This window comes from Phyllostomus discolor, chromosome 11 (genome assembly GCF_004126475.2).
Source record: "Phyllostomus discolor isolate MPI-MPIP mPhyDis1 chromosome 11, mPhyDis1.pri.v3, whole genome shotgun sequence".
NCBI classification, from domain to species: Eukaryota; Metazoa; Chordata; class Mammalia; order Chiroptera; family Phyllostomidae; genus Phyllostomus; species Phyllostomus discolor.
Window position 1 is genome coordinate 69090833 of NC_040913.2, and position 20528 is coordinate 69111360.

Below are 20528 nucleotides of genomic sequence, written 5' to 3' on the forward strand. Positions count from 1 at the left end.
AAATTCCCATAATTTAAAATTTTAATACCATCAACTATGATGGCAGATAATATATAAATAATAAAATTGCTCAATATATAGAAATGAATAGGAAGCCATACTTACAATAGCCTTGAGCAGAAACCATGCCAAGAGACAGAGAGGACATATTAGTATGAAGCAAACACAGCAGCCAATAGAAGGAACGATTTAGTAATTCATGAACAGAAGTAAAAGATATGCATTTTTTCAAAAATGTACATTTTTCTTTCTTCTACGGTCTCCTCATCCTGTCTTGTTCTCTGGAGTTTTATACACTGTGGCTAGCTCAAATTATCCATGTGACTGGATATAACAATGCTTTTCTGCTTCCATGCTAAAAATAAATGACATAAAAATAATAATAAAAATGTGCAAACCATCCTACTCTAACTTAAGGTTACTGAAAGGACTGTGCTTTGGGTAACAGAAATAAGTAGAAATTATGTGGTTCCTCAGAGGGGACCAGTTCCACTCGGCAGGTTGTTCACTGCCTTACGCGCTCCTGGGAGGTCGCACGGTGGGTTAGCGGACGAGGATACAGACACGTCGGAGTCTGCCGAGGGACGGAGCCCCTGGCCCTGTACCCCACCACTTCTCTAAACCGTTCTGTGGTATCATCAGAACAGGGCCAGTTGCTAGCTGAGTATTCCCCAGATGTGGAAAAGAGATCTGAGAGAATTTCTAAGAATTTAGAGTAAGACATCATCTTATGGGCAGCTGGGCAGTCAAATAAATGGACCAGTTTGGGCAAATCGTGCTTTATAGGACTTGCATTTCACTTCTGAAATACGTTCTCTTAAAGTAATGGCAGACAGCGTATTAATTAGATTTGATTACCACAGTAATACTTAACCAGGCTATGCAAAATTACTTTTTACAGAATAAATTTCTTTAGGTGTCTTTCAATGTAAGAGAATCAAGTACAAAAGTTACTGCTACAGCACGAAGGCTGAGCTGACACTGATGTTTTGCCATTTTTACTTTCTATGTACCACGGGCCTATCTCCTCTGGACCACAACAAATCACCAAAGAAGTTTACCAAAATTAAGTTTACATTTACCTCCGTGTGAGAGACCTAGAGATTTCACTGAACTAAGAAATGTTAGCTACTCTGGCTCATCTCTAAGACACTCTTAGCTAGGCTTACTAATACTGAGCATTTTCATACACAAGTGGTTTTGCTTCACCTCCATATGATTTGGTGTTCTGGATAAAAGCACGTGTTAAAAGTAAACCATGACACTTCAAACTCGTTCTACTTTAATGGGGAGCAGGGTAGTTTAAATGTTGGTGACAGTTTCAGGAAGTGGAAATGAACCTGGGAATCGAAGCACTATCAACACGTTCGTTAAGAATGAACCAAAACCACTGCAAACAAGAGCACGCTGCCAATACAAGCCCATAAATCTAATGACACTCCTCAAATTAGGTCACTAGTGACTTTTTATAGCTAATATTCCAGGGGTTTAAGTACTGTGCCAGTTTAACTCTCCCTCCTGTGACTCCTCTTGTCCTTACACCCTCTTGTGTTCAACAGCTGATAACGGGGGACATATCTGATGCTGACGCTGACCCCCAAAATGACTCTACCATTGGGAGCAACCGAACAGGCTTATACTCGAAAGCCAGGGTTTATAGCAAACTACACTGGCAACGGGAAACAACAAACCAAAACCCAACTGGCTGTAGCAAAGATCGGTCACTAAAATTTAGGGATCCCCTCTTTACATAATTTTTGAGCACTTGACAGTCACAGCTCTCCTGTATACTGCTCATTACATATAAGGAATAGGCATAATATGATTCACTGGCACTCTGATCACTTGCGCTGATTGCCCACTCCGTGCTACACGAGCACCGTGCCACAGTGAGCACGAGGAGGTGAGAAAGACCCAGGTGCTAGTTCCACAAATGTGTGATATGCTAGGTTTCAGCGTGCTGGTCAAGCAGGCAGGGCCACAACAGACACGAGTGCTAAGGAAATATTTTAAAAGGTCAGTGAACTTGTACGTGAGTGTGTTATTAGGGGTAGCAAGAGGGCCTCAGAATTTAGAAATGATGTGATTCTAGGGATGACATTTTTCTTAAATATCAATTTCACATCAGAAATGTTTATTTAAATATGCTTTCTACCAGCATTTTTTTTCTTTCTGGCCACAGAGAAAACCCTATACTTTAAATACTGAGTTGAGCACTTGTAAAACATAAAGCTCAATTAATTTCTTAGGTGATAACTACAAATGTACTTCTGATCCCCAGCAGAGTAAATGTGAAAGAGATAAAATATCATCTGGCTCTTTTAATAAGGAATGCTAGTAAAAGGAAAACTCTTTCCTACAAGCAACACAATTATAAATCATTTTGATAGAGGACATCAGTGAAAAAACCAAAGTGAATAGGCTTTGTTAGCATTGTGGGACCGCTGGACCAGGGCTGGTACAAAGTAAAACTTACATCTTCTGCCTTTGATCCTTGGTCCTGTAAAGATTTCTGCAGTTCTTCAACTTGGGACTGTACTTCCAAAAGTCTCTGATTCACCAGCCTAGAAATCGAATGTACATTAATTTTCAAAATTCTGACTTACGTCATTTCCCTTAGGTTGTCAGATTGATTAGAGAGACAGTGTATTAGCAAAACAAAGCCTAAGGCTATAGTAGTAGTAGCTCACTTTTTGACTATGTTTCATAGTGCCTGATAATTTCTATGATGATTTTCAATGTGCTGTTTTGTGGATACATTCTGTTGAACTGATGTACCTACACTTGTCTATTTATCTGAAATTCACTTTGACATATGTTTATTCAAACTATATGTCAGGCGCTATGCTCAGCACTAGTGTAAAAAGATCTCTGCACTCAAAGACTTTAGCAGGGGGGCAAAATGTAAATAAATAAAATGCGAGATCAATACCTCAACACAGGGCACAGAGGTACAGAAAGATGAGGGCTGCTCAAAGAAGCAGAGCTGCACCTACCTGTGTATAGGAACAGGACAGGCGGGACTTAAACTGACACGAGAATAATAAATAAAGTATGTGGTTAAAGGTGAAAAAGGAGATTCAAGACGAGAACTGAGTATGTCCAAAGTACACAGAGAAATGAGAGGGCACAGTGAGGTCGGCACTGGGACAGCTGAAGGAGTTACGAGGGGTAAGAATGGCTGACAATGAGAGCAGAGAAGAGAACGAGTGGCTGGTGCAACCCTGTGTGGAGTGCAAAAGCGTTTGGAATTTATCCTATGATCTGGCCTAACATTTGGCTGGAACTGGAATAACCCAGCCAGTCTTTAATGATGCTGATTCTGAAGCTTGATCTTCATAAATTCTCTAGGTCATTATGATGCAACATTCAGGAAACCAGTTTGAAAACCATTCCCTAGGGAAACCATTCCCTAGGTCTTGGGTAATGTTGAGGATTGCAAGAAGAAAGATATGCAATCGGACAGTATTTTAGAAAAAGTCATTTTGGTATGAGAGCAGATGCATAAAAAAGGTCAAAGAGCAGGCATGAAGGCCCAGAGGAGGCTATTACAATCACCAAATATGCCTAAAATAGAAGGAAATAGAGGAGAAAAATGTACTGGGAAGGCACAAGAATACATGGAATGAAAACTAACACTTAGAATATTGACTAGGAAGAATGTAAAGAAAAGTGGAAGAGGAAGAAGGTGGTCCATGGCAGATCACCAAGCACAGGGCACAAAGAGGAACCTCACCCTGGAGCACAGTAAGAGAATCGGGAGAGACATTAGACAGGGAGGGTGTTACTGAAATTAAAAAAAAAAGTTTGAGGAAGGAGGAAAATGAGCCACAACAGTGAACATAGCAGAGGGATGAGGAAAGATAGTCTTGACTGCTCCCATTAGATTGGCCCCGTAGCAAACTATTGGCTATTTCGGTAAGAAATAATTTAGTGAAATGGCAGTAGTAAAAGACAGACTGCCCGGAATTAAGAACAAAACAGGGCAATGAGTACTTAGAATTCAAACAAAGTTTAAGAAGACATTTCTTTTACTCAAGAAGTTACAAGAAATTCTGATCATAAACCTATGTCGTATAATTTAGTGAGAGTCGAAGTGAAAAGGAAGTACGATATCTGAGTGGTTTTCAATAGTGAAAGAATTACCTGACAAACCGTATTCAGTATGAAAAAAGGTACATAAATATATTACTAGTGGAAAATTTGTCTTAACTTTTCAGAAAGTAATATGGAAATATATATCAAACTGTAAGACTATTTCAACTATCCATTCTAGCCATTTTTGAAATTACTCAGTCCACAAATATTGCAAGCCTATTAGGTGGAGGCCATTGCAAATGTCATAAAACATAATCAGTTAGTCCACACCAAGATGTTCTTTGGAAAGACTTGAAAGCAACTAAAAATCCAAGTAATGGGAAAAGAAACATAATGATGAAAGTGTTAAAAGTTTGAAATAGCTTTAATTCATGATTAGAAGGAGAAAATGATAGGACTTCAGTATCATTTTGCTTGAAGAAATAAAGAGGGAAATATTATTATAAAGAGGCAGAGTACTTCCGGCAAGCCTGCCCATAAATGGAGAAATAGATTAAAGTACTCTTACAAGGAAATGGAATAAGACATTATCACTTCTCAAAATATAATTCACGTCTTCGAGGAAATCAAAATCAAGACAAGGAGAGAACACCTGTGGCTAAATGCAGCGGCCTATGTACATTCCCACCTATTCTCTGTCTCCAGTTCATTCTTGCGTAGATTTGCATCATCCAGCAGGCTCTGCAATAAGGCAATTTTTTCATTGTCTGAACCCTCCTGGTTAAGTTTTAACATCTTATTCTCATGCTGAAGACGAATAAGTTTCTCCCTAAATGAGCAAAAGAAAAACTATTAACTGGTGCATTAATACAATCTAGTTATCTAAATCCAACTATGCACAGTTACACATTTATTTCATAGAACAGAAATTAAAAACAAAGTACTTGCAATGAATGTAGCTTCTGTTGTAACTGGCTAACACATTACATTTCGGGTCTTAAATACTTTCTTTTTTACAATGGATAATCTGAAGATAAATCTCCAAATATCATGATTTGTAATAAAAGAGATTTTAAAAGCCTATTTCCTTTCTAATATACATATTTAAGCTACAAATGCATTCATACGTTTGTTCTTTAGTTCTCACAAAAAAAATGATCTTGAATGTCAGACTCTTAAATTACTAATCATTTGGTGGCAAGATATAATACCCAAGGCAGAATGCCTTCAAGACATTCAGTCTACCCATTCCTATAGATATGTCAAATTGTATTTTTTGTAACAAACCAGATTATCAGAGCCAAGTTACTGGACTGTATTGCTGTGGGTTCCTTCTGTTATGCCTTTGAGGGATCAGCTTCCACTGAGGGATGTTAAAAGAAACAGCACATAAAATTGGCCGTTACATTTACTGCAGGGATGATGTAACTGAATATTAATTCATGTGGAGATACAACTGAAGATCTACTTCTTGAAAATACAATTCACTATTTAGTTTACATAGGGTCCTCTTTTGAGGGCCCTACAATGATACTCATACCAGATACTACAAAAAGCTGTGTTTCCCATGGAAAAAGAAAACACAAAAACAAAATAAACACATACACAAAACAGTCTGCTCTTATTTTGTAAACACCATGAGTCTTATAAAGCAATTTTACTTCTGCTGGTGAAAACTGCTGGTGAAAGGATAAAAGACAAATCTGTGGCCCAACTCCAGCAATCATGCAGAACTCACTCTGTTCTCTGTACGGACAACAGTGATGTCAACACATGTTTCACTAACGAGTGAACACGGCCATTGCAGGGGGAGGGGGAGGAAAAAAGAGACCTTCCGTGACCCTACAGTGCAGAATTATTCCCACTGAAAAACAGCCTTCTGATTCTATGCACGCCTACACCCATGAAAACAATTTAAAGAAATGGATCACACAATACATGTTACATTGGCATCTGCTGTTTACACTTAAATTTTCAGTCTTCCCATGTTAGTAAATATGTTTCAATATTTTAATTGTCATGTTAAAATGCATATATGAATCATTATTTATTTAATCAATACCCAATTATTGGGCATTTAGATTGTTCCCAATTTTGAGATTTAACATGCTAATAATAATCAGCTTTATAACTATACCTTTGTGTATTTCCTTGGTTATTTCTTTAGGATTAATTCCCAAAGAAGTAATTTCTGGGTCAAAAGATAGGCACATTTAGACAATATAAACTTTTTGTCAAAATGCTAAAAAAAAAAAAAAGGTGGTACCACCACAGGAAAAATAATTTTGTAATTATATGTGGTGACTAAACTGATTGTGGCAATTATTTCACAATATATGAGGTCTATCCAAAAGGTATCTAATGAAAATTGTACATAGGACAATGACACCTCAGCCCCTTCAAAGTAGGCTTGGGACTTCACACAGATCTCCCAATCACCATCAGCTGACCCCTCATGTTTTCCTGAATCTCACTGACGGTCTGAAATCTCTTCCCTTTCAAAGGTGATTTTAGTTTTGGGAAAAGCCAGAAGTCACCAGGGTGACAAATCTGGGCTGTAAGGGTACTGAGTCACAAGGGTGATCTGATATTTTGCAAAAAGACTGCACAGGGCATGATGTATGAGCAGGTACGTTGTGGTGATAAAGCTGCCAATCACCAGCTGCCCATAACTGTAGGCTTCTGAATCACCTGAATAGTTTCGACACAGGAATGTTCAAGCTTAACGCAAAATCTGATGCAGATTCATTGCTCCACTCATTCAGTCATTTTGAATGTGATGGCCACACAGTACACATGCTTGCTCGAGGGCATCCACTGCCCCCACTGACTAGTACAGTGAAGTTGTCATTGTTCACGTATGTCCATTCCAGTCCACTCGCCTTGGCTGCCAGGTTCTCATTATATAACAATGGCTGGACTTTTTCCGGACAGACCTCGTATACATATATCACATCATTATGTTGTATATCTAAAACCAACACAGCTAATATGTCAATTATATATTAATTATTAAATAATTAACTTTAAAAAAGTTGTACTACTTTACAGTTACTGCTTGTTTGAGTTTCCAATTTCTCCCCACCCTAACATCAGTGAAAAGTATCACTTAGCTACATTTCATTACGTATTGAACCTATTAGCCCACTGTCTGTAATATATGTTGCAAATTTTCATCCATTTTACCATTTCATTATCTTGATAGCTCTTCTAGACAGAGTATGTTTTAATATGCATTGAATTATACTAAAAAAAGCCATTTTATTTGTTGAGTCTTCATCATTGTTCCTCAGTTTAAAAATCCAACTGCAATAACTGTAAGCTTCCTTAAAAATTGTGTTTTGGACATAACTGTTTATGAATATTCATAAATAATAATTGTTCGTTCATTCAACACATATTGTTGGCCCAATGAAAGTACCATGTCAGATGGTAAAAAGACAAAGGCATACTAAATGCTTCCAGAGCTGGTGTTGAATTACAATCTCTTTATCCATTTCAAATAATTGCCAACAACAATAGATTTAATAGTGTTTTCATCTATTCTACAAGTATTTGAATGCCTATTGTAACTCGCAGTTTATAAAATTCTTCAACAACCATTATATTATTTAATAACCTCAAGGAAACTATAAAGAATCAAGGCCATTGTCAATTTAAAAAGGGGGAAAATAAGTTCGAAGAAGGTAAAAGCAATACTGAGATTCAGCATTTCCCTTCTCCTGGATGTCTGGTCCCCCCCCACCCAACCGTTTATTCTACATAAAGCCAGGTACATATTGAAATAAATGGAATTTTAAAAACGTTATGACTAAATAAAACTGTAAGGTACCAATGAAGGGAGAGTTGTAGAGATGGGGGGGATATTTCCTCCTGTCTACTGCATTTTATTTTTCCCAGATCATTCTACATCATTAAAAAATCAATGTTAGCAACTAATTATTTTGCAGGTTGATGGCTAAATATAACCTTTATTTTGGGGTCAACTGGTTTCATTGTTAAATGTTTGCTTAAAGGTGCCCAGCAGAGGTACCAGTTCGTGTGTATATACAAAACACTGTCCTACTAAAATAAGAAGATCAGGTCTCTTGGGCCAGCTGGAAAAAGCATCTAACATGCGAAATCAGGGACATTCACTATTGAGTTCATGCTGAAAGTGTCAGTAATAAAAAAAAAAAAAAAAAAAAGGAAATGATCCTCTTGGTATTGTAGAAGAGTCTGTTTTCTCCAGAAATACAGTGCGGTGTGACTGTGAACTTTATGATCTCCTTACCTGATTTCAGGTGTAACAATCTCTGCTGCCAGACTGTCCGAAGATTCCTGGCTTCCCAGAGGCATTAACCCTATAAATACGTAAACGTGAATGCAAGGGTGAGAGAGAGCACAACTAGTTCTTTCAGTTTCCATATGAAATCCTACTTTGAGCATTAATTTTTTTTTTTACATTTTAATTGTTGTTCAAGTACAGTTTTCTGTCTTTTGCTCCCATCCCAGCCCACCCCCAGCCCTCCCCCCTCCTTCCCATGAGCATTAATCTTAACAGCTAAAATTTTTGTTTTAGTCAAGTAAAAAATCATGTCACTGTTGCCTTAAATTATTATTATAGCATTGTTAACGATTCTCAGGTGTACAAGTGAATGACAGTAAGTACATTCAGTAGGTTGTAGAACCATCACCACTGTCTATTTCCAAAACTCATCACCCAAAACATAAATAGGCAACAAAAGAAAAATGAGATAAATCGGGCTTCATCAAAATTAACAGTTCTGAGGAATCCGTACCAAATCCAATGTCACGATGGTTTTCTTCTTGTTTTCTTCTAAAAGTTCTCCAGTTTCAGCCCTTACATTTAGGTCTTTGACCCATTTTGAGTCTGATTTTGTATATGGGATGAGGGTCCACCTTCACGGCTTTGGATGTGGTTCCAGTTTTTCTAGCACAACTTGTTGAAAAGCCTTTCCTCTGCCCCACTGAATGGTCTTGATGCTCTTGTTGACAACTGACCACGTATGTGAGGATTTATTTTTGAGTACTCTCTTCGGTTTCATTGGTCTACATAGGTCTCCCTTATGACTATTCTGATTATCCACTTTAAACTAACTTTTGAAATTAGAAAGTATGAGTCTTACAACTTTTTCTTCTTTTTCAAGATTGTTTTGGTTATTTGGGGATAATCCTCAAGATTCCATATGAATTTTAGGATGGGTTTTTCTGTATCTGAAGAAGATGCTGTTGGTGTTTGAATAAGGATTGCACTGAGTCCACAGACCGCTTTCAGCAGTGCTATCATCTTAGCAGCATTAAGTCTTAAGTGATTCCTTGTGAGAAGAATACTTTTCTCTTTGGATAAATGTCTCTTAATAAATTGATAACAACTCCACATATCAGTTGAAAAAAAAATCACTTTGATGTATTTTTAAGAGGTTATGGGAAACTTTCTAGAATAAAATTTCCAGGTTTATTATTAACAGAGATGGTTAAAGAAATGTTTATTTTTGACCTAATAAAATCAAATATTTAAATATAATTAAAATATAAAGTAGGCAAGTAAATTTGATCCCATAACTATTGACTTTTTGCCACAATATCTAGGTAACAGTCTGAAATCTGTATGAATTTCATGGCCTCTTCATCTACTTTTCATTTTCATCTATTAGTCCAATTATCTTAAAATGATTCTAATATTTATACTGATACAACTAGAAATAAATCATCTTGCTCGGGCTCCTGAGATGGTCTCACCTTGAGTTGTGAGCTGCCCTTCTTGAGCCTGCACACAACGAAGCTCCTCAATGGTTTCCTTCAGAGAATCCCTCTCTGTCCTCAACCTCTGGCGAGATTAAAAACAAGGAAAGTTAGCTGCAAGTTTTGTGAGTTTATTCATTGGTGGTCTTTGCCTTACCTAATAAAATGATAAACAGTGGGAGACATGGATGTTTTGATCCTCTATGAAAAGATCATAGAAGGTGAAAGATTATAATTTTTTTCCATTTAACAATGCTGAGTGTCTACAGTGTACAAGCAATATGCTGCCCACAGTTGAACGTAAGAAACACAACCGTCTACATGACCCTTAACAGTAAGTACCTAATTATGTACATATACCCTTTTCATTAAACACAAAAAAATCAAAGAATTTAAATATTCAAAGTCATGAAAAAGAAAATATTTTTAAAAGATTCAAAATATGCTGACAACAAAAAGAGTCATGTCTTCTATATGATCATACAGAAAATATACATACATTTACAAAAAGTCATGAGCAAAACAATGTGAAAGAAGCAATGGTGACAGAACTATAAATATATATAAAAGAAATTAGAATCGAAGTAAAAACATTCTTTTAATCTTTTATTTTAGATGTATTTCTAAAACACAATTGCAAATCTTCTATTTAAATTTAAAAATAAATAGGATCTCTAATTTTTAAATTTATAGTTGGAATTAATATAGTCAAAACAAGAATTAAATGTCAGCCTTAATTTTTGTAGTGCTCAAAACCAAAATGCCTAATATATACTCACATCCTTTTCTTTTTGAAGAGTGTCAACTTTTTCTTTTAGCCGCTTATATTCAAAATCTAATTTATCTGCTTTCTTCGATTCTTCAGATAATCTATTTTGCAGTTCTACTACCTGATACAGAAAGGTACCATTAATTTTATAATTTGAGACATTTGAAATTATCACTATTTTCTTCTAAATCCCTGAGGGTATGTTTATTGATTTGAGAGTAAGAGGAAGTACAGGAGGGAGAGAAGAGGGGAGGGGGAGGGGAGAGAAGGAGAGAGAGAGAAGGAGAGAGAGAGGGAGAGACTGAGAGAGAGACAGACAGAGAGACATAGAAGTGAGAGAGAAACACTGATCAGTTGCCTCCCATATGCATCTAACCAGGGATCAAACCCACAACCGGGTATGTGCCCTGACCAGGGATGGAACCTGCAACCTTTTGGTCCATTGGATGACACTTTAACCAACTGAGCCACCCAGCCAGGGGTCCCCACAGATTTTTTTTTTAAAGGTATATGATACAGCAGCCTAACTGAATGGAGAGAACTAGGAACAAAAAACTGGTGCTATAAGTTCTAAAACTAGATCATCTAGAGTTACGATATTTACAACGATAAAAAAACATAAGGTTCTTCTATTTCCTGTAATACAGTTAACTGTATAGTCTGAAATCCTTTAAGCATAAAGCAAAAGAAATGCTAGGGAAAAAAAATACAGTTATGTAAGTAAGCTTACAAGAAAGTAAATGAAATCCTTACTCACTAACTGGAATCGGAAGTACATGTGGAAAACCAGAGGTGCCAATTGCCAAAAGCAGGAACCCAGAGCTTTAAATTTAATGGGAGACAGGTGATTGTTAAACCACCTTGGGCTCTGAAAGGTGGTGAGTAAATAGGTGGGGGGGGGCGGGGTGGGAATCCATCAGCTGGAAAACTCAATAAGGAAAGCTGCCTTTCTTAAAGTAGATGCACTGGGTTTAAAAAAGTATAACTTGAAAATTTGTATTTATGACCTGTTAATACATGAATTTGTATTTAAAATTTTACCACATACATGCCTTGTCTGTCGATGCTAAACAAGCAATTAATTTTAAAGACTTGCCCTGGCTGGGTGGCTCAGTGGGTTGGAAGGTCATCCCATACACCAAAAGGTTTTGGGTTCAATTCCCAGTCACAGCACATACCTGGTTGCAGGTTCAATCTCTAGTTGGGGTGTGTATGGGAGGCCACCAAACCTATTGATGTTTCTCTCTCTTTCCCTTCCCCTCTCTAAAATCAATAAACATATCCTTGTGAAGATTTATAAAATAAAGTTTTTTAAATAAAATAGTCCTGGTTGTTAAATGCTGTGGAAAATCTGGCATAAGCAAAACACACATCGTCTGGAGGAATGCCGCCTCCACCCAGGCCCACCAGTAGTCCCCAAGATAAAGATGAACCAGACAAAATTAAAAAGACAAAAAAGAAATAAGCCACTATGAACAATGGTCAGCAGAAAAACATTAACAGCAATAACAACAACAAAACAGTGGAATTAAGACCTCCAAGAATTTCAGATTATAATTAGCAAATATAAAATACTAAATTTAATACTTTAAGCACAAATAAAGGAAATCTAAATTATGAAAGGAATAAGAGACCATTAAAAATCATCAGGCTGGCTTGAAAGTATACCCAAAGACAACTTGAAGAAAGAAAAATATTATCATTGAAAAATAAAATATATTAAGCTTCAGCTCAGAATCAGAGAATTAGTGTACTATATGATTTCACTCTAATATTTCTAGGTGAACATATCTTTTTATTTACTCTGTTACTCATTGTTAATACTAAATCTGATGTCTTCTATTAGTTCTGAAAAATTCTAGGCATCTTCTCCTCCAAATAATGTCTTTCTACAATTCCTGTTCTCTGGACTCTAATTAGACCATTTCTCCTTTTGATTTAACACCTTTTCATCTCATTTATAATTTCCTTCATCTACCTTTATTTTGGGCTATTTCTCAATTCTCAATCAAGTTCATTAATTCCTTCAACCTTGTTATATGTTAAAAATTTCATAATAAAGTGTTGGGGATAAAATGTATCCACCAAAAACCTGTCAAGGCTGATCTACTAAAACTTCCCCAACTTATTTTATTTTATTTTTAAAAGATTTTTATTTATTTATTTTTAGAGAGGGAAGGGAAGGTGAGAGAGAGAGAGAGAGAGAGAGAGAGTGAGTGAGTGAGAGAGAGAGAGAGAAACATCAATGTGCGGTTGCTAGGGGCCGTGGCCTGCAACCCAGGCATGTGCCCTGACTGGGAATTGAACCTGCGATGCTTTGGTTCGCAGCTCACGCTCAATCCACTGAGCTACGCCAGCCAGGCCCTACTTATTTTATTAAGTTAGTATAATTCTGATACCAAAATCAGGTAAGGAAAGTATTAAATAGAAAACCTCGAGGCAAAATGTGCCAAGTAAAATTAAGAAAGTAGGTCTAACAATGTAAAAACAACAAATAAATCAACAGTGACCAAATTAAGTTTATCTCAGGAATGCAAAGATGGTTTAAACACAGAAAATCTACACAACAGGAATCTCTCAGTAGGTGCAGGAAAAGTAGTTGATTAAATCCAACACCCATTTAAGCCCTGGCTGGTGTGGCTCAATGGCCTGAGCGCCAGCCTCTGAACCAAAAGGCTGCCAGTTCAAGGACCAGGTCCCCAGCTGGGTGCAGCCAGAGGCAACCAGTCTCACTCTTAAGATACATACCCTAAGCAAATGGAGTTTCTTTATCCTAGTAAAAGGTGGCTACAAAAAACTATGGCAATCTTTACACTGGTACAACATAAAATCAACAAAAAATGGTTGTTTACTATTTTTGCTTTTTAAATTTTATTTATTTATTTTTAGAGAGAGGTGAAGGGAGAGAGAAACATCAAGGTGTGGTTGCCTCTTGCACACACCCTACGGGGGACCTGGCCTGCAACCCAGGCACATGCCCTGACCGGGAATCCAACTGGAGACCCTTTGATTCTCAGGCTGGCATTCAGCCCACTGAGGCACTGAGTGGCCTCAGTAGCCACTGAGCTTCTATTTAACATTTTATTAAAGGTCAGACCTGCTGATTAAAAAGAAAAAGAGAATACAGTAAAAAACAAGAAATAAAACTGCTTTTTATTTGTATGTCACTTAACCAAAAGATTCAGTAGACATTATTAGAATATGAGAATTTGGTTAAGGTTGCAAAGTTAGTGAACAAAAATCAGTATCAATCAGATAAATAAGCAACAAACTGAAAATGGTATCCTTTCTTTTGCTAGTTGCATTTACAAAGACCAAATACATAAAATGTGTGCATGATATTTGGAAGAAAAGTATAAAACTTAATTGAAAGATATTGAAGAACTAATAAACAGAAAGATATTATATTTACTGATAGGAATATTATGGTAAAAATATTTCAATTATCCCCCACATTAATCACTTTGGAGAATAATTTAACAGTATCTAATTAAATGAACATATTCTAAGAAATTCCATATAGCTAAATTTTCACACATATATAGAAGAGGTAATGTTCAATACTATTTATTCACAGTGGCATTTCTTGTAATCTAAAATAAAAAGTGGAAACATCTTATCTGTCCTTCCACAGAAAAATCAGTAAATTGTGGTATAGTCCTTTAATAAGATACTGTACAGCAGTACCAATGAATGGAATAAAACTATATACCTATCAACATAAATAAATCTCACAAATATACTGTTGAGCAAAAGTAAACTGCGGTAGAGTTCTATCAATTTATCACTTACACAGAATGGAGCAAAAGTAGGTTTACAGTTGTTCATATAGAAAACAACACAATAATTAATAAATAATAATACAAGAATAAACTGTTCTGTGTACTCGTAGCTGTAAACCTACTTTTACAGTTACGCTGTATAGATTTAAAACATGTCAACATGCTATAAATTTTATATGATACATATTAATAAATATACATATGCAGCAGCAGAATAGAGCAGCGATTTTTAACTGGTGTGCCTCAAAAATTTTTAAATGTACAATACCTGACCATGAGGCACAAGTGTGAAAGCCAAGGCCCTCCACCTCGTTTTATCTGCCCCGGCACCGTGTTTCTGCCCAGCGGCAGTGCCGAGCTCTCGCGTAACACTTAAGGAGGAGTTACATTTATACTGTTCCCAAATTACATTCGGCCCTTTGAAGGCAACCGCAAGGCTGATTGAGGCCCCTGGTGAGAGTGAATCTGACACCCCTGCCTTAGACTGTCAAATAAAAAATGACAACAGCCAACACAACAAAAGCCATCCAGTGTGAATGAATCAAAATTATACCTTTTCTTTTTTTGTCAGATAGGGAAAAAATGTAGTATGTTTTTTGGAGTGCTGCAGAATTCTAGTAATTAGTTTGTGTGTGCCACGAGATGAAAATGGTTGGAAATCACTGGAATAGAGAGATGCATAGTAATGAAAACCACAACAGCACAGTGGTTACTGTAATGAGGGGAAGAGTATGTTTTACTTTTTAAGCGTGGACACATATTATTCTTTTATTTTTGTGTATTTCTTAAGTATTATGCAATAAAATAAAAAATTAAAAGCAATAAAAGGATCTGCCATAGAGTCTCATCAGTGAGCTCTGGAGAAGAACTAAGTTTCACAGGTAAAAATCAGAGACCATAAAAACCAAAGTCAGCAGACTTTTGATAAGCCACAGTGTTATAATAGAGAACCTGCTTAAATATGTCATTTGGAAACTTTGTTACTGTTCTTTTTACCTGTCTCTTATATGTCTCCAGTTGGCTTCGAGCTGCATTGGCTTTTCTTAACTCTTCCTCTAGACTGACAGTGTTCTGCATATACATAGTATTCTTCTCTTCTAAGAGTTTAACCTGCCGCCTCAAGTCACCTAGATCTTCTAGCTTCTTTTTGTATGATTCCACTTGGCCTTCTAGTTTAGACACCTTATCAGAAGAATGTCTAGAATAAGATGGAAAATCAGAAATCAGAAATACATCTACAGTTATAAAAACTGTTACAGATAGTGCTAAATAAACCAAGGGGGATTGCCAGCTAATAACACGTTCTAATGAAATTATAAGACAAAGATGATTCCAGGTTAATGTTTTGCTCAGGTTAAAAAAATATAGCCTAGTTATAGCAAAAACTGTAATGACAAATGTTATGTAATTTAAGGAAAGCAAGTCTGTGTGTGGGGGGGAGGGGAAGTAGCCAGCAGAGACACATGTAGTAAAAATACAAAGGCAAAATAAATTGTGCAGTGTCCAAAGGATTTGGCAATTAGAACATCATTAGTGGCCACAGAATAGCTGTTTCAGTGGAGTAGTTAGGGCAGGTGGGGGCAACTTTTAGGAGGTTAAGGACAGAACATCAATTTCACTCTGTATAATCTAAATTTGTTCTGGAAAGAAGGACAGGGTAACAAGTTTCTCTCTTTTTCTAAGATGAGAGAGACCTAAATGTACGTATACTAAGTATACGCCAAGAAGGAAGATTCAAATGTGAAGAGAAATGGTAACTGATTGTAACACAGTCTGTTGCTGTGTAAGTGAGAAGCATTGAGACGCAGAGCACAGAAGTTAGCACTGGACAGGAGGAAGAAAAACAAGTCTATATTCCAGAAGCAAAAAGAGAAGATTAGTGGGAATGTAGGGCAGTTAGGAAGTGCAGGAGATACAGGACACAGAATGTCCGCAGTTCCTGGTCTCTTCCCTCCATGCAGCAGGAGACAACGTCATCTACTGAGGCCAAGGCATGGGAGGGTTGGGGTGGGATGGGCATGCAGGTGAGAAGAGTTACAGAAACACGTCAAGCTATGGGGGCAATGGGAGACAGGGCTATCTACTGGTGAGCAGTAGAATGGTGGACTGGTGGTAAGAACCCAGCGAAGAAGAGTAAAGCTCATTAATTCATAGTAGGCCAAAAGTACATCACTATGTGAATTTCTCTATTTGTTCTCAGTATTCAAAAAGCAAACGTGTAAAATATAGATAGATGGTTGGAATGAGCCAAGAGAGGACAGATTATACTAGAACTGGATAGGTGGGAAAATGAGGTGGCAGACAGTGAGGTGCCTAGTGAGAGACTATTTGAGGTAAAGATAAAAGGTCCAGCAAGGATATGAAGCCTCGTCAGGCAGGGCATTATCTGAGAAAAAGGAAGACCAAGTGACTGCAGGAGTCAAAATGAAAGAAAAAGAGCAGTAATAAGAAAAGCTCCAGAACTAGAACAAGTATAAAGTGATGGTCAGAGAGCAACTTTATTTGACAAATATTTATACAGCACTTATTTGCTGGATACTGTTCCAAGTGTTTACAACCATAAATTTACTTAAGTCCACAAAGGAATCGGAGGTAGGTATGTGTGTTAGTTCCACTTCACAAATGAGGAAATGGTTCCATGGAAGTTAAATGACAGCATGGAGATCTAGACCCAGGTGGTGTGGCTCTGAAACACCCTGCCATGCTCAGAGAGCCTCGAGTTGGTCACACTGGTGGGAGTACTGTTCTGGGTGATGAGGGGTCTGAGACTGCGAAGACGGGAAGATTGTTTACCTAAGAACATCTATTTCATCTTTTAGAGACTGAGCGTCATCTGCCAAAGTGGTTAGGTCATCATTCTGCTGCCGAAGTTCAGAGACTTCCTTTTCTAACTCTTCACAGCGTATTCGATAATCATCTTTGGCAGCTTCTAGTCTGTAACCAAAACAAAATAAACCAAGAAAGTACTATTTACTGTCTAATAATTCTCCTTAGAACAGTAAACAAAAATAAAAAGCATGAAAATAAACTCTTCCTGAATTTGTCTCCTATGTTTTGTGATCACGAACTATAATTCTAAGTTTTAATGATCCTAAGGGACTCCACTGTTCCGAGGCTGGTGAAAAGAGAAAACCTAGTTACCATTCCTTTATTCAGAAAGTTAGACATCAAGTAATATTTTTCAAAATACAGCAGACAGAATTTATTTAAATGTTATTTTTAATTATGCAATTTATATTCTTTGTTGAAAAGTTACAAAATACAGAAAAGTAAAAAAAAGATAAAAACCATGTATTAATCAAAATAGAAAACTGCTATTAACAATTGTGGAATATATCCTCCAGTCTGATTCCTATTCATAGATCTTTATTCCCCCAAACACAGAAAATACTATTTTTGCTTCTTAATGTTTTGTTTAACATAAATGCTTCATTTAGATTTATAAGATTCTTTGTCTCTCACCTCACAAATATTTATCATTGATTATTTCCTTTTAATATTATTTATATATTTAATGTACAGAAATTCTTTGTTTTTATGTAACTCAATTGATGAATCTTATACTATATAGTTCCCACTTTTAGTGTGTGATTAGAAATTTTTCCCCTTTTAATCCTATATTGTCTGTTATTATTATACACGGTTTCATTTTTAACATTAAAATTCTCAATTTCCTTGGAATTTATTTTGGTATACAATGTAATACAATTTATTTTGGTATATAATATAATGTAATATAATTTGTTTATGATCTAACTTTTCCTGCCAAAATATCTACCAATTGTCCCCAAACCATTTAAAACATAATTTCATCTTTCTCTTTTTGTTGATTAGAAAAACACCATCTTTACTGCATTACACACTCTTATATACACTTGGGTTTCTAGATCTTCATTAGTGTCACTGATTTCTCTATAATTTGCTGCATCACTACCAAGCCATTTTAATTAGTACAGGTTTATAACATATTTCAACACTGAATAATATGGTAAGTACGCCCTTATTAAACTTTGTTCTCAAAATGTTCTTGCTCATTAACACGTCCAGAAGAGCATAAAATTTGGAATTAAGTTCAAATCATATAAGTCCCTAGTATTACAGGAGTCCCAACTTATCCACGATGGGCATATTCCAAGACCCCCAGTGAATACCTGAAACCGTGGATAGTACCAAACCTTATACATACTGTGTTATTTCCTATACATATATACCTTTTCACTTAAATGAAGCCCTTTACAGCTTTTCTTTGGCACATGTGAGTTGCCAGCATCACTACCTGTTGCATTTTAGGGCCTTTATTAAAAAAAAGGGCTGCCTGGACAAAAGCACTGGGATATTGCAACAGTTGATCTGATAACTGAGACAGCCACTGAGTGACTGATGGGCGTGCAGTATATACAGGATGGATACAATGGACAAAGGGATGATTCAGGAGATTTCATCATACCACTGAGAAGAGTTTGCAAGTTAAAAGTTATGAGCTACTTAATTCTGGAATTTTCCATTTAATATTTTTGGACTGCAATTGGGTAACTGGAACCACAGAAAGTGACTGTGGATACGGTAGGACTATTGCACTTTTAATTTTTTTTTTTTGGTACATATATATGGGAGTTTTTTTTCTGATGATATAACTAGTTCCTGCTAGAAAAGCTTATGATAAATATGTCTCACAGTTACCCTCCCCCATTACATGTTTACTGGTTCTAAGAACTTTTCAGTTGATTCTCTTATATGTTCTAGATAGACAAACATAAAACCCACAAATGTTCAGACTTTCCAATAATCTCATCTCATTTCTCTTTATTTCATTTTCTAGAAAAGTAGTTAACAACTCAATCTTATACAGCATCTGCATGCCAGGCAATATTGTTAGTGCTTTACATATACTAGCTCATTTAATATTTAACTTATTTAACACTCACTTAAAATTCTAGAAGGTGGATAATACTAGTAGACCATCTGACAGTGGAGGAAATGCAGGCATGCCCCAGTCTACACAGTTACTAAGTGGCAAAGCCAGGATTTTTTAAATGTCTAGAAAAAAGTCAAATAAATTAATACTCATTCTTATATTGTATCTGACTATAAAGAATAATAAAAATATTAAGACATATCAATATATTGTATTGATAATACATTTGAATTGTTAAAGTACTTCAAAACAGAATACTGTAATACGTATTCTGAAACTATTTCCTATATAATGAAAATGTTAAGACAATTCTAAATACTATATTTTGCCGTGTAAAATGTGCTCCCACGTGAAATGCACACCCATGGTTTTCTGAGCATTATACATAGGATGATTATACCCAGGGTATGTAATCAATTATGCCCATGTATAATGCACATCCTTATTTTTCCCTCAAAAATTATACACAGCAAAACACAGTACCACTTCCCCAAAGCCATTTTTAAAGTTTACTTACTTACTTAGTTATTTATTTTATTTTTAGACAGAGGGGAAGGAAGCGAGAAAGAGGCGGAGAAACATCAAAGTGTGATTGCCTCTTGTGCCCCCTCCTGGGAACCTGGCCTGTGACCCAGGCATGTACCCTGACTGGGAATTGAACTAGCGACACTTTGGTTCACAGGCTGGCGCTCAATCCACTCCACTGAGCCACACCAGCCAGGGCCCAAAACCGTCTTTTAAAAACTGGCCACAATTCTGTCCAAGATGGCAGCATAGAAGGACAATGAACACACTCCCTCCCATAAACACATTGTATTTACAACTACAGAGCAATTTCCTCTCAAGAACTGAGGGCAACGAACGGAACAACTTCTGCACAGCAAATGAGAAAGAGAGACCACACAGAAATGGGTAGGGAAACTCTGACAAGGTACAGTGGAAACCCTACTCCCAGTGCACTACCTGCAGGAGGGAGGGACCGCCTACTTTCCTGCCCAGGGGCATAGTGACACAAGAGTGGTGTAAAGGGCACCTAGACTGTAAGGGGAAAAGTTCATTTAACAACCCTAGAGCATTAGTCAGACAGGAAGGGGGCTGCGGACACTCTCCCATTGCAGTAAGTATACAGAGCACCAACTGTGATCCCCTTTAACCTTAAACTCACAGGCAAGAACATGATCCAGGTATTCTAGCCAGTCAGCCAAGGCCATCAGACAGCACACCAGGTCCTAGGTTCATACCCGCCCCTTGGATTGTCCCTGAGACTCCCCCGCAGACT

The 20528-nt window shown here is 36.8% G+C and overlaps 1 protein-coding gene across 2 annotated transcripts in view; it reads right to left on the reverse strand.

Moving 5' to 3' along the window:
• Window positions 1-20528, reverse strand: part of HOOK3 (hook microtubule tethering protein 3) — an 87124-nt gene that overhangs the window by 21467 nt on the left and 45129 nt on the right. The window contains exons 10-17 of one of the 2 annotated variants that reach the window (XM_028526356.2): window positions 17128-17268; window positions 15331-15532; window positions 10563-10673; window positions 9781-9868; window positions 8312-8381; window positions 4727-4867; window positions 2477-2564; window positions 106-111 (exon numbers count right to left, since the gene is read on the reverse strand). In XM_028526356.2, the coding sequence (XP_028382157.1) occupies window positions 106-111; window positions 2477-2564; window positions 4727-4867; window positions 8312-8381; window positions 9781-9868; window positions 10563-10673; window positions 15331-15532; window positions 17128-17268 (847 nt within the window). The remainder of the gene's footprint in view (window positions 1-105; window positions 112-2476; window positions 2565-4726; window positions 4868-8311; window positions 8382-9780; window positions 9869-10562; window positions 10674-15330; window positions 15533-17127; window positions 17269-20528) is intronic. The other variant, XM_028526357.2, reaches the window with a different exon arrangement.